The 14343-nt window shown below is 41.1% G+C and overlaps 1 protein-coding gene across 1 annotated transcript in view; it reads right to left on the reverse strand.

The window, feature by feature from the left end:
- The window catches only part of LOC133851721 (acetolactate synthase small subunit 2, chloroplastic), a 43951-nt gene that overhangs the window by 11744 nt on the left and 17864 nt on the right, over positions 1–14343 (reverse strand). Inside the window, exons 7-9 of the mRNA XM_062288274.1 lie at positions 2763–2849; positions 2022–2126; positions 1814–1936 (exon numbers count right to left, since the gene is read on the reverse strand). Coding sequence (XP_062144258.1) covers positions 1814–1936; positions 2022–2126; positions 2763–2849 — 315 coding nt within the window. The remainder of the gene's footprint in view (positions 1–1813; positions 1937–2021; positions 2127–2762; positions 2850–14343) is intronic.

Raw genomic sequence — 14343 nt, forward strand, 5'->3', positions numbered from 1 at the left:
AAAGGAAACTCCTCAGAACCTGTATCTTCCAAAACCACCAAGGAAGACCCCTCAATACCCGGTTCTTACTCAAAAATAGGTGGACCAATGACTTGTACATAAGGGACATAGCGGTAGGGAAGGAATGTGCTGAGATGTGCGTAGAAGGGAAAGAAGAGGCGTGCACATATGACGCCAAAACAGTAAAATCCCACCCAGAAAACGCTAAAACAGATTCTGGTCTACAGTACGTCTGAACGGGATCAGAGAAGGTCGGAGCAGTACCTAGAATCATCGCCGAAGACCACAAACTTGGAAATGCTTCTGGGATCGAGACCCACCCAACAACCGCACCATAACCCAACGAAGGCTCAATACCCGTAACCATAGAAGCATCCATGGCCGCTGAAGACTTGGACTCGCACCTGGACCCGAGACCCGCCCCGCATCTGCACCATAACCCAACGAGGGCTCAAGACTAGTATCCACAGAATACGCTACAGGCCCAAAAACTAGGTCGGGACCTATGACCCTCTTGGCATTGGGCTTAAACACCAACCGACTAGACCCAACCCGAATCCGAAAACCTTTGAGTGCAGACTTATACCCCTTAATCACCCAGCCTGCCACAAAATCACCCACCTTACGCTTAAGCCCAAAAGTGGACTTAAAGCCCAATCTCTTCGAAAACCCACAAACCCAATCTAAAGCCTTGGAGAAACATCCAAATAGCTCGAGAATCTTCCTGAAAACACCAGACTCTTCCTGCACTGAAGTGTCAACCTCAATCTCTGTAGCCCTAGACTTGACGCAAGCTGAGCTACCTCTGAAGTCTCAAAAACTGAAACAATCATCAACATGAAGTTTCTTACCTAGGGGACCAAGCGTTTGCATTTCCTGAGCGAAGCAATCCACCGCATGCTGAACCACCTCCATCTCCATACCTAGAGGACGAAACTTCTCCAACTTGCACCAGTCCACCACCTGTCGTGTGTCTTCAACCTCTACCACACCCCGCGAACCCGTTGTCTAAACTAGAAGCTGGCAACCCAGGATAGAGACGGTTGCTGCAAAGCGCACCACCTCCGCAAACGACAGAAATCCTACTTTCTTACCCAACTTCTTCCCTGTCAAAGGACCACCAGAAGGCGAAGACCCATCTGTAGCTTCAAGAAAGGCCAGAGCTTTGCTCAGCTCTCAAGAAACATGGCTCCAACACCGCCCATCATGGCCTTCAGGAATCAGAATTAGCTATCTCCGGCCACCCACAGCGTAAACCGCTACCTTCAAGAATTGACCGGACCTATTCTCACCTCTTTGTACGATGATCGCCTTAGACCCCACCCTTAAGGATTTGACAAAATCCTCAAACCCAGGATTTCAGAATACCTCTTCCACCATCAACAGCAGCCAAGCAGTGCATCTCGTCCCCAAAAGAGCAACCCCTAAGAATCCTTTCCTCTTCTCCTCCACCCGAAGCTCTGCTAACGCTTTCACCACCGAAAAACAGAAGGTTTAGCCTCCACAAAGAAATGGCTCTACATCCCCAACCGCAAACGGCAACCTCCTACGGGAATCACATCAGACACGCCACCATGTGTCACACAAAGTTACCTTAGATATTACTAGGAAATCCTTAAATCTTTGCAAAAAAAAATTAATTCCTAACTACCCACAAAGTTAAGAGTTTTACATTCCCAACTTGGATGTGGTTAGAGTATGTTTCTTTTTTTTCCTTTTTTTCAGGAATTCTTTTAACTATCACTCAATTACTTGAAATTAAATTTGTAAAGTCTCACTAAACATTCGCAGCATTTAATTCCGTACCCCTTACCTCATGAAGATCGATTAACTTGTGAAGTTGTTGAACCAACTTGCCAATTGATTCATCAGTCCCAGGAACAACAGTTGTAATGCGGGAAAGCCCCTCTATTTCAGCAGGCCCCACAGCTAAACTCTGTATATGAATGAAACTATCGGATCAGCGAAGGCATCAAAACCAGAAAGCTAGAAAGATGACCACCACTTGAAACCAAACTGACCTGAATGTTATAACCTCTTCGAGAAATAACCCCAGTGACCATGTTGAGAACTCCAGGACAGTCATTCACAAGCATAGTCAAAGTATGTGACTGAAGCCCACTTGACTGTAGTATTACATTTAGCACGTTCCAATTAGTGGTACAAGTAAAACAAAAACAAGAACTATGACACGGATTATTAACAAATTCAAAAGATAACAGTAACTATAGTTAAGAAACCAATTCACTAACAAAGAATGTGAACAAACTTAATGATTTGACTTTCAGACCAACCTGTCGCCCACATGTTATATGAAATTGAAAGAACTCCGTAACGAAATTATTTACTGACTGACTGAATATATAGAGAAAATATCAAAGCTCATTTACATTAATGAAAATGGCATAGAGCAACCAAATAAAAGCTCAATTTTGATATGGCATCTTCACAATAAAGCTTATCAAACTATCTCGACAATATCAGCAGATTGTTGAGTTCATCCTAGGCAATATCAGCAGACAACATTAAGATAAGGTGATTGAACAGCATCTACATTTGAGTTAAGATGACCCAGATTTTAAGGAGCTAATAACAAATGTGTCAAATAATCTGAAATTACCATAATATGTGATTTATTCCATTTGTACACCTAGCACATATTCTACATGGCATATATTTACTTTGAATTAGTTCCATAATTATCTTTCAGAAAAGATTATAAAACAAATTAAAGGATTCTCAAACATATATAGGTATCTTACATCTTCATCATAGAGAACACCCCAATGAGCATCAAGAACTTGTTTCATTGACAAGTCATCATATGGCTCCACTGGATAAACATCACCCTGTAACAGAGTTAAAAGTTACAAATTTGCAAACCAAAATTATAATGATCGAAAGGGAAACCTACAACACAGGAAGTAAAGAGGAATATAAGCAATACAATATAGATTTAGTAAAGCAAGAAAGAATATCAGTCTGAAGACATTAAAATATAAAAGTATTGGAATCTGCTTGCATAAAACATACAATAGTCCTTGGGCAGAGTAAAGAAGCCAAAAACCATGATTCAGTGGGCCAAACATCCTACAGACAGCGGGAGGGCCGACAACTTCATACTAGGGTTCAATATGTGAATGCACAACTTCAGGACCATTTATGATGCAATTCCAAATACAATCAAGTAGCGAAAAGGAACTTAATTTCAATTCAACCAACTCCCAATTTCACCGGATATGATTTTACTAACATGCCACCAAGTGTTGGATTACAAACTGACTGCAATATGAAACTTCATCTTAGAAAGGAATTTACCACTTCACCATACATTGTTACCAATAGTGTAGCACCCCAGAAAATTACATCTCACATTGGCTGGGACTTGGGTGGACTGTGGTAGTGTTACATGGGTGTGAAGTGATTATAAGTACTTTTAAGAAACTCAAATAGTAACTTTGACTAATATTTTTGGAGTACTAGTACAAATATAGTAGCACTTCTTTGAGTCGCAAAAAAAAATGGTATCAGAGCAACCTAGTAACTGTTAGAGAATAAAGAGCCGTTGCAGCATATCAAGAATATCTCATTGATTTCCTCTCCAATATCTTTTCTTATTTTCCTACCTGATTTCCTCAATATTTTCCACTTTAATATCTCCTGATTGTGTGCCATGATTAGTGGGATGTGCTCCCCTCTATTAGCCTATATATTCATATCTTTTGTAATCAAAAGCACTCAATGAAATAAGAAGCAATGTAGCGTTTTCTCTCTTTTGTGTTCTCCTCTTCTTCCCTTCTATCTCTTCTATTTTATTTTTACATAGTATCAGAGACATTTGGCTAACACCTCACGATCTTGGTTTTCTTCTTCGCTAAAGCACACTCTTTCAGCCCCTTTATCAAACACGTCTCACCCATCACAAGGTTCTGCCTAAAAACAGAGCTTCATCTCTGCCACTCCCAACATCCCAACTCCATCCACACAGAAACTCTCATAGTTTCTAATCTATACCAGTTTTCATCTTCATCTCCCAAAATTTTCTCTCTTTCACTCCAAAAAAAAAAAAAAAAAAAAAAAAAAAAAAAAAAGAAAAGAAGAAGAAGAAGAAGAAGAAGAAAGAAAAGAGGCCCATTTTTGGCCCACTCTCAAATCTCTTGCTTGTGGTATGTTTAAAACCCAAGCTTCTAAAGCCATTTGGCTCTCTCTCTCTCTCTTTCTTTCTTTTAATTTAGCCTTGTGATACAATTAAAAAGCCCAGACTTTATCTTTTATATTCCTGGCTTTGTGGTAATGTTTCAAAACCCAAGCCTATCTTTAATTTCTTTTGGCCCATAGTTGGCTTTATTTTTAGCCTTTGAGGTACAGTTTGGAAACTCGGGCCAACACAAAAAAAAATAAATAAATAAATAAATAAATAAAAATAAAAAAAAAAAAAAGGTTTCATGATGATGATCCGACACAGAAGACAAACTGAAGGAAGTTCCTCCCATCAGTTTGCAGGGGAGTGTTAGAGAATAAAGTGTCGTTGCAGCATATCAAGAATATCTCATTGATTTCCTCTCCAATATCTTTCCTTATTTTCCTACCTGATTTCCTCAATATTTTTCATTTTAATATTTCCTGATTGTGTACCATGATTAGAGGGATGTGTTCCCCTCTATTAGCCTATATATTCATATCTTTTGTAATCAAAAGCACTCAATGAAATAAGAAGCAATGTAGCGTTTTCTCTCTTCTGTGTTCTCCTCTTCTTCCCTTCTATCTCTTCTTTTTTTTTTATAAGTAATGATAGTTTTATTGAAAGCGTAAGGCGCCCCTACGTACACTAGAAGTATACAACAAGAAACACCTAACTAGAAAGCGAAAAAGAAGCAAGAAATTCAGCAAAGCTGATAGATAAAGGGTACAAATAAGCCATCAACCAGACATACAAGGTATGGAGAAACAACTCTAGCACCTCCTCTAAGGAGCTTTCTAGATTCTCAAAACACCTAAGGTTTCTTTCTCTCCAAATACACCAAAAAAGGCAAATAGGCACCATCTTCCAAGAAGTAGCGCTCCCAGATCTCCCAGACTTCCACCTGTCAATGGACAGCTGTGCTGTCCATAATTCCTCCGATTCTTTCCTTATTTCTCCATCTCTTATTTTGTATAGTTTATTTTGTATAGTTCGCATATATTTGACCGAATATGGTTTATATGTATAGGGCTAGAATCATGCGGGATATTTATTTTCTTTCCATGTATAGCATTCGTGTAAAGTCTTTATAATAGACAGAACTCAAGGCTCAAAGGCAGCCATTCTCACAATATTTTGTCATGGTATCAGAGCCCAATTACTAAATTTTTTGCTTCCTGATTTTTTTCTCAGTTCTCGATTTCTCGGTGGTTTCTCGGTGGCTTCTCGGTTTCTCGGTGGTTCTCGGCCTCAGTCTCTCGAAACAGTTTTCTGCAGCTTGGGTTAGTGGTTTCGGCAGTCTCTGTGTGATTCTCGGTGGTTTTCTCGGCACTTCTCTGGGTAACAGTGTGGGTTGTCCCTCTCAGTGGAGTTCTCGGCAGAGTCTCTCTGAGTCTCTCTTTCTTCCCTATGGATTCAGCTCCTGTGTGTGTTAAGTTTACCGGCACCAATTATGCTACCTGGGCATTTCAGTTTGAGTTCTTTCTCAAGGGCAAGGCGCTTTGGGGTCATATTGATGGCACGGATGTCGACTCATCGTCAACTTCTGAAAAATCTAAGGCTGACGGGTCTTCTCCGTCCTGGGCTGTGCTTGATGCCCGTATCATGTCCTGGCTTCTTGGTTCAGTGGAGCCTCATATTGTCACTCACTTGCGGCCTCATCGCTCCGCTCAAGCCATGTGGGCTTATTTGAAGAAGGTTTATCATCAAGCTAATGATGCTCGTCATTTTCAGTTGGAACATGAAATTGCCATGTTTCAGCATAATAGCCTTTCCATCCAAGATTATTACTCGGGGTTTTTGACTCTTTGGCACGAATATGCGGCCTTGGTTACTGCGGACGTTCCTGCTGCCGCTCTTTCTGCTATTCAAACTCTTCACGCCACTACACAGCGTGATCAGTTTCTTATGAAACTTTGCCCAGAATATGAACCTGTTCGCTCCTCTTTACTGAATCGCTCTCCGGTTCCCTCTCTTGATGTTTGTTTTGGTGAGTTACTTCGTGAAGAACAACGTCTTAGTACTCAAGTTATTTTGGAGCAATCTCATGGCAGTTCTAGGGCTGCAACTGTGGCCTTCTCTGCCCAAGGCCGTGGACGGCCTATGCATTCTCGACCGTTGCAGTGTTTTTGCTGCAAGGAGTCTGGGCATATTGCTGTTAATTGTCCTAAAAAATTCTGCTCTTATTGCAAGAAGAAGGGCCACATTATCAAAGAATGTCGTATTCGTCCCTCAAATCGTCCAGCCCATGCATTTCAGACTTCAGTTCTTGCCACGCCTCCTGCTGCTCCTGCCACCCCTCCTGCACCAGATTATTGCACTCCAGGAATGGTGCAACAGATTATGATTTCAGCTCTATCAGCAATGGGGTTTCAAGGTAAACATTCGCCTAAACTCTGGTATGTGGGCTCGGCAGCGTCTAATCACATGACCCCTACTCACACAGCTTTGTGTCATGTTCGGCCTTATGCTGGTACTTCTATTATTCAGACTGCCAATGGCAGTTCTCTGCCAATAGCTGCTGTCGGAGATGCTTCTTCTAAGCTCACTGATGTGTTTCTTGCTCCTGAGCTTTCCACCAATCTTATTTCGGTTGGACAATTAGTTGAAAACAATTGTGATGTTAAATTTTCTGGTGAAGGTTGTGTTGTGCAGGACCAAGTAACGGGGGAGCAAATCGCGAAGGGACCTAAAAGGGGGCGCTTGTTTCCACTGTTTTTGCCTGTTCCAGTTTCTTCTTCAGTTTCTTCTATTCAGTCTTTTGCTTGTAATAATGTTTCTGATCTTAGTATGGTGTGGCATCGTCGTTTGGGCCATCCCAATACTCAGATTTTATCTCATGTATTGAACTCTGGTTTACTTGGGAATAAAAACAGTTCTTCTTTCTCTCTTGAGTGTGCTTATTGCAAACTTGGTAAAAGCAAAATTCTTCCCTTTCCTTTGCATGCTAGTCGGGCATCTCATTGCTTTGACCTTATCCATAGTGATGTTTGGGGTCCTTCCCCTGTGAGTTCACATGAAAAATTTAAATACTATGTGACTTTCGTTGATGATCATAGCAAATTTACTTGGGCCTACTTCCTTCGCTCTAAATCTGAGGTCTTTCGTATTTTCACTGAGTTTTTTTGCATATGTTACCAATCAATTTCCTTCTTCTATTAAGACTTTACGCACCGATTCCGGTGGTGAATATTTGTCTAATGAGTTTCAAGCTTTCTTGGCATCTAAGGGTATTCTTCATCAACGTTCATGTCCCTCTACTCCTCAACAAAATGGAGTAGCTGAGCGCAAAAATCGTCATCTCCTTGATGTGGTACGTACTCTCTTGTTAGAATCTTCTGTTCCGTCCATGTTTTGGGTAGAGGCTATGAAAACTGCTACTCACTTGATTAACCGTTTACCTTCTCAAGTTCTACATATGGAGTCTCCCTATTTCCGCTTATTTGCTAAGCAACCTAGTTATGATAACCTTCGTACTTTTGGTTGTGTATGCTTTGTTCATTTACCTCCTCATGAGCGACATAAATTATCTGCTCAATCTGTCCGTTGTGCTTTCTTGGGATATAATGTGTGTCAAAAGGGATTTGTTTGCTATGATCCTCTCTTACATCGTACTCGCATTTCTAGGAATGTTATTTTCTTTGAAAACCAACATTTCTTTCCTGTGTCCTCTCTGCCATCATCTTCTACTATGGTTCTTCCCTCCTTTGAGGAGTGGCTCTCAGATCTTCCTCCCGTCAGTTTCAGATTTAAACCAGGTATTGTGTATACAAGACGCTCCCGCCCACAGTCTCTTCCGGTAGCTCACCAAGTATCTAATCCTACCGCGCTCCAGATTCAGTCCGTGGCAGCACCTCCGGTGGCTTTGGTTCGTCTCTCTTCTCGAGTGTCTGTTCCTCCGGATAGGTATGGCTTTTCTTCTTCTAGTGCTGACAATTCTATTTCAGCTCTTACTGCTACATTGGCCAATTATGATATTCCCACCTGTTACTCACATGCTGCCAAGCATGATTGTTGGCAACAAGCTATGCAGGAAGAAATAGCCGCTCTAGAGGCTAATCACACCTGGGACATTGAGCCCTGTCCTCCTACTGTTGTGCCTCTGGGATGCAAATGGGTTTACTCAGTCAAAGTTCGGTCTGATGGGAGTTTGGATCGTTATAAGGCTCGGCTTGTTGCTCTTAGAAATAATCGGGAGTATGGTGTTAATTATGAAGAGACTTTTGCTCCAGTGGCTAAAATGACAACTGTTCGTACGATTCTCGCCCTTGCAGCTTCCAATGATTGGCCTCTACATCAGATGGATGTTAAGAATGCTTTTCTCCATGGGGATCTGAAAGAGTGTATTTACATGAAGCCCCCTCCAGGCTTGTTTTCATCTCCAACTTCACATGTGTGTAAGCTTCGTCGCTCCCTTTATGGTCTCAAACAGGCTCCGAGGGCCTGGTTTGATAAATTTCGCACCACTTTATTACAATTTTCATTCAAGCAGAGCAAGTATGACACCTCTTTGTTCCTTCGGAAATCTGACATGGGTATTGTTCTTCTATTGGTTTATGTTGATGATATTGTGATCACTGGTTCCGATTCTATTTTACTTGACCAGCTCAAAACTCATCTCTCGAGGTCTTTTCATATGAAGGATCTTGGTTCTCTCACATATTTTCTTGGTCTTGAGGTGCATCGTGGTCCCGCCGGCATTTCTATCAATCAACATAAGTATGCTAGTGACTTGGTGGCTACAGCTGGTCTTCAAGAGGCTCCTTCTGTTGATACTCCCATGGAATTAAATGTCAAGCTTCGTAAAGAGGAGGGCGACTTACTTGCTGATCCCAGCTTATACCGGAAGTTGGTGGGGAGTCTCGTTTATCTCACCATTACTAGACCGGACATTTCTTTTGTTGTCCAGCAAGTGAGCCAGTTCCTTCAAACCCCTCGTCATCTACATTTAACTGCTGTCCGAAGAATTATACGCTATGTTCACGGTACTTCTGCTCGTGGCTTATTCTTTCCTGCCAGCAATTCTACTCGTCTTGCCGCTTATAGTGATGCTGATTGGGCTGGTTGTGCGGATACTCGTCGCTCCATCACAGGTTGGTGTGTGTTCTTAGGTGATGCCTTGATCTCCTGGAAAAGTAAGAAGCAAGACCGAGGCTCTAAGTCATCTACGGAATCTGAGTACCGCGCCATGTCTCTTGCTTGTTCAGAAATTATTTGGCTTCGTGGTTTGCTTGCTGAGTTAGATTTTTTTGAGACCGGCCCTACACCGCTACATGCCAATAATACCAGTGCTATTCAGATCAAGGCCAATCCTATCTATCATGAGCGCACCAAGCATATTGAAGTGGATTGTCACTCTATTCGGGAAGCCTTTGAAGCTGGGATTATCACTCTTCCACATATTTCCACTGATCTACAAATTGCGGATATTTTCACCAAAGCTCTCACTCGTCATCGACATTGCTTCCTAAGTAGCAAATTGATGCTTGTTGATCACCCTGCATCAATTTGAGGGGGGCTGTCAATGGACAGCTGTGCTGTCCATAATTCCTCCGATTCTTTCCTTATTTCTCCATCTCTTATTTTGTATAGTTTATGTTGTATAGTTGGCATATATTTGACCGAATATGGTTTATATGTATAGGGCCAGAATCATGCGGGATATTTATTTTCTTTCCATGTATAGCATTCGTGTAAAGTCTTTATAATAGACAGAACTCAAGGCTCAAAGGCAGCCATTCTCACAATATTTTGTCACTACCAACAAGCAACTAAGTCAAGCACGCTCCTAGGCATGACCCACGAAATACCAAAGCGGGAGAAAATGTTATTCCATAGAGCTGAGATCGCAATGCAGAAGAATATGGTCCACTGATTCCCCATCCCGCTTGCAAAGACAGCATCTATCCACAATAATTAAGTTCCTCTTCCTAAGATTGTCTAAGGTCAAAATTCTGCCTAGAGCTGCAGACCAAGTGAAGAAAGCTGCCCTCGGGGGAGCCTGAGACCGCCACACACACTTCCATGGGAACCGAGTACCTCCAGCACATATCATAGAACCAAAAAATGACTTCACCCTGAACACACCTTTCTTGGACGGGACCCATTTAAGACAATCTGCCCTTTCCATATTCACCTTGGTAGAGCCCAGCATCTGGAAGAAAGAGGCAAAAACATCGACTTCCCAATCATGAGCCTCTCTAATAAAGCTTACGTTCCATTGAATAGACCCGCCCAAACTCTCCAAATTATCAGCCACTGACGCATCCTTCATCCGAGCAATGCCAAAGAGATCAGGAAACACTTCTTTCAGAATCGAATCACCACACCACAAGTCATGCCAAAATCTAATCCTACTCCCATCCCCCACCTCAAATCTAAGGAATTTGGAGAAATTCTCACAACCTTTCCTTATAAACTTCCACAACCCTACTCCAAACGCCCCAGCAACCTCTCGGGAGCACCACCCACCCCACAAACTTCCATACTTGGATTCCACCGCGACTCTCCACCAAGCATCTCTATCTGTACCAAATCGCCATAACCATTTACCTAGCAATGCGCGTTTAAACTGAACCAACTTCCTAATGCCAAGCCCCCCATTCGAAATTGGAGTACAAACCTTCTCCCAACTCACCAAATGGTATTTAAAAACTTCACCCATGCCACCCCAAAGAAAATCGCGTTGCAACTTCTCAATGCGAGAAGCAACACTCACCGGAATAGGGAACAGAGACATGTAGTACGTAGGTAAGTTAGAGAGCGTACTCTTGATAAGGATCACTCTCCCTCCCTTAGAGAGGTATAACCTTTTCCAACTAGCCAACCGTTTTTCAACCTTCCCTTCTATCTCTTCTATTTTATTTTTACATGGTATCAGAGACATTTGGCTAACACCTCACGATCTTGGTTTTCTTCTTCGCTAAAGCACACTCTTTCAGCCCTTTTATCAAACACGTCTCACCCATCACAAGGTTCTGCCTAAAAACAGAGCTTCATCTCTGTCACTCCCAACATCCCAACTCCATCCACACAGAAACTCTCATAGTTTCTAATCTATACCAGTTTTCATCTTCATCTCCCAAAATTTTCTCTTTCACTCCCAAAAAAAAAAAAAAAAAAAAGAAGAAGAAGAAGAAAGAAAAGAGGCCCATTTTTGGCCCACTCTCAAATCTCTTGCTTGTGGTATGTTTAAAACCCAAGCTTCTAAAGCCATTTGGCTCTCTCTCTCTCTCTCTTTCTTTCTTTTAATTTAGCCTTGTGATACAATTAAAAAGCCCAGACTTTATCTTTTATATTCCTGGCTTTGTGGTAATGTTTCAAAACCCAAGCCTATCTTTAATTTCTTTTGGCCCATAGTTGGCTTTATTTTTGGCTTTTGAGGTACAGTTTGGAAACCCGGGTCAACACAAAAAAAAAAAAAAAAAAAGGTTTCATGATGATGATCCGACACAGAAGACAAACTGAAGAAAGTTCCTCCCATCAATTTGCAGGAGAGTGTTAGAAAATAAAGAGCCGTTGCAGCATATCAAGAATATCCCATTGATTTCCTCTCCAATATCTTTCCTTATTTTCCTACCTGATTTCCTCAATATTTTCCACTTTAATATTTCCTGATTGTGTATCATGATTAGTGGGATGTGCTCCCCTCTATTAGCCTATATATTCATATCTTTTGTAATCAAAAGCATTCAATGAAATAAGAAGCAATGTAGCATTTTCTCTCTTTTGTGTTCTCCTCTTCTTCCCTTCTATCTCTAGTAACATCATTTAGCATTGAGACATTGCATCATGACACGGGCCTTGATGAGGGAGACGTCAGGAATTTGAGTGAGGGAGATTGTACTACTCTGTAAAGTTAAGTCCCACATAAGGTGGGTGGATTGTAATGGTGTTACAGTGGTTAGCGCTTTTTCTATGTCGTGACAAATAGCTCCAAAACAATCTAAGACAAAATAAATATACAGAGTTCTATCTGAAAATCTACTTGAGCTAACTTGACCTGATTTTATTTAAATATAGTGTAGAAACACAGGAAATTGATCAGAGATTTATTTAAGTAAACTTCTTGATTAACTTAGATAGCCCAAATATTTTAATATTGTAAAAATCTGAGAGCAAGCTGTTCTCACTTTCAGTCTCATTGAGTTTCTTTCTCAGTTAATGAGAAAAGTCTTGACAATCTTTTCTTGCTTCAAGAAGCATTTTGAATTTCTTAACAAAGCAACACTGTTAAATGGATATCTTTTCTGATATTAGTTCCCACAAGTCAATTTATCCCAATAATGCAGAAACACGACATACAGAAGCATAGTATCAGGATAGCACTTCAAATAAGAAACACCTACCAAGCTGTGGCCAGTGTCACCAACTCAATTTAAAATTAATAATTCTATAAACTACTTTTTCACCTGTCCTTCTGACACTAGCCTTTCTCATCACAAGTTCAACAAAAGAAAAAAAGTAACTTTTGAAATAAAAATTATAATGCTGACGACAAGCAGGAAGTGTCACAGAATAAAACGCAACAAAGAAGTTGCAACTATGGTGAGTATAGAAAAGGATTATATGTTCTCTGTATTAAATAATAGCAATATCTCCTCCCAAATGATTCAAAGATCATAAAAGTTTGAAAACCAAGGCTGCCCCTGCGATTCCTTATTCTCAAACTGCATTTTGTTAGATTTTTTTTTTTTTATAAGTAATTGCAATTTACAAAAAAAAGCACAGAGGAGCGCAACCCTTATACACGGAAAGTATACAAGAGAACCCCTAAAAGGAACGAATAGAGAATAATTTTAAAAAATCTACATAAGTAAAAACATTCAAGCTATGATGGGATGCTATCCAAATATATAACGTATTGAGCAACTGCTTCCGTAGCTCCACCATAGATGTCTCTACATCTTCAAAGAGCCGCGCATTCCGCTCCCTCCAAATGCACCACAATAAGCACAGAGGAGCTAACCGCCAAGCTGCTTTAGCACGACCACACCCAATCGCCACCCCCCAACTATTCAACAACTCCAACACCGTTCGTGGCACAACCCACTCTACCCCAAATAAAATAAGAATGTAGTTCCAAAGTTCCCGAGCGATTTCGCAGTGAAGCAACAAATGATCAATAGACACCCCACTCTTCTTACACAAACAACACCACTCGATCACTATAACATTCCTCTTACGCAAGTTATGATGCGTCAATATTTTGCCCAATGCTGCTGACCATACGAAGAAAGCCACCCTTGTTGGAGCCTTAACACGCCATATATTTTTCCAGGGAAAAGATGGAAAAGATGGGCCATCTTTCCTAATAAGCTCTTCATAGAAGGATCTCACCTCAAATAAACCTTTTTTAGAGCGATTCCACACTAACCTGTCATCCTCTCCATGTCAAGCCGAAATGGAGTACAGTCGATCGAAGAAAGAAAGGACCATATCCATCTCCCAATCCTAGATTTGTTGCGTAAAAAGAACATTCCACTTAATAACATCATTATGAACAGCCAAATTATCCACCACCATTGCATCTTTGTTCCTCACTATACTAAAAAGAGCTGGAAAGCATTGCTTCAAGGATCTATCCCCACACCACCAATCATGCCAAAAACTAATATGTGATCCATTCCCCACATCAAAACGAACAAAATTGCGAAACTTCTCCCACCCCCTCCTAATATGTTTCCAAACACCCACTCCAAAAGAACCCAACACCTCTTTCGAGCACCACCCACCCTATAGACTCTCAAATTTGGCATCAATCACCAATCGCCATAAAGCCTCTCTCTCCCTGCCATATCTCAACAACCACTTACCCACGAGTGCTCGGTTGAACTGGATGAAATTGTGAACTCCCAACCCACCTGCATGCAAAGGAATACAAATCTTGTTCCAATTCACTAGATGAAATTTGGTCTCGTCCCCATTGCAACCCCAAAGAAAATCCTTTTGAATTCTATCAAGACGATTAGCCACCCTCATTGGAATAGGAAACAATGATAAGTAATACATAGGAATATTGGAAGGCGTACTATTAATAAGAGTCAACCAGGCACCCTTCAACAAATACATTCGCTTCCATCCCGCCAACCTCCTTTCCATTTTCTCAATAACACCATTCCAAATAGAAGTGGATTTGTAAGAGGCACCCAAAGGCAAACCCA

The sequence above is a fragment of the Alnus glutinosa genome, chromosome 12 (assembly GCF_958979055.1).
Source record: "Alnus glutinosa chromosome 12, dhAlnGlut1.1, whole genome shotgun sequence".
In the NCBI taxonomy this organism is placed as follows: Eukaryota; Viridiplantae; Streptophyta; class Magnoliopsida; order Fagales; family Betulaceae; genus Alnus; species Alnus glutinosa.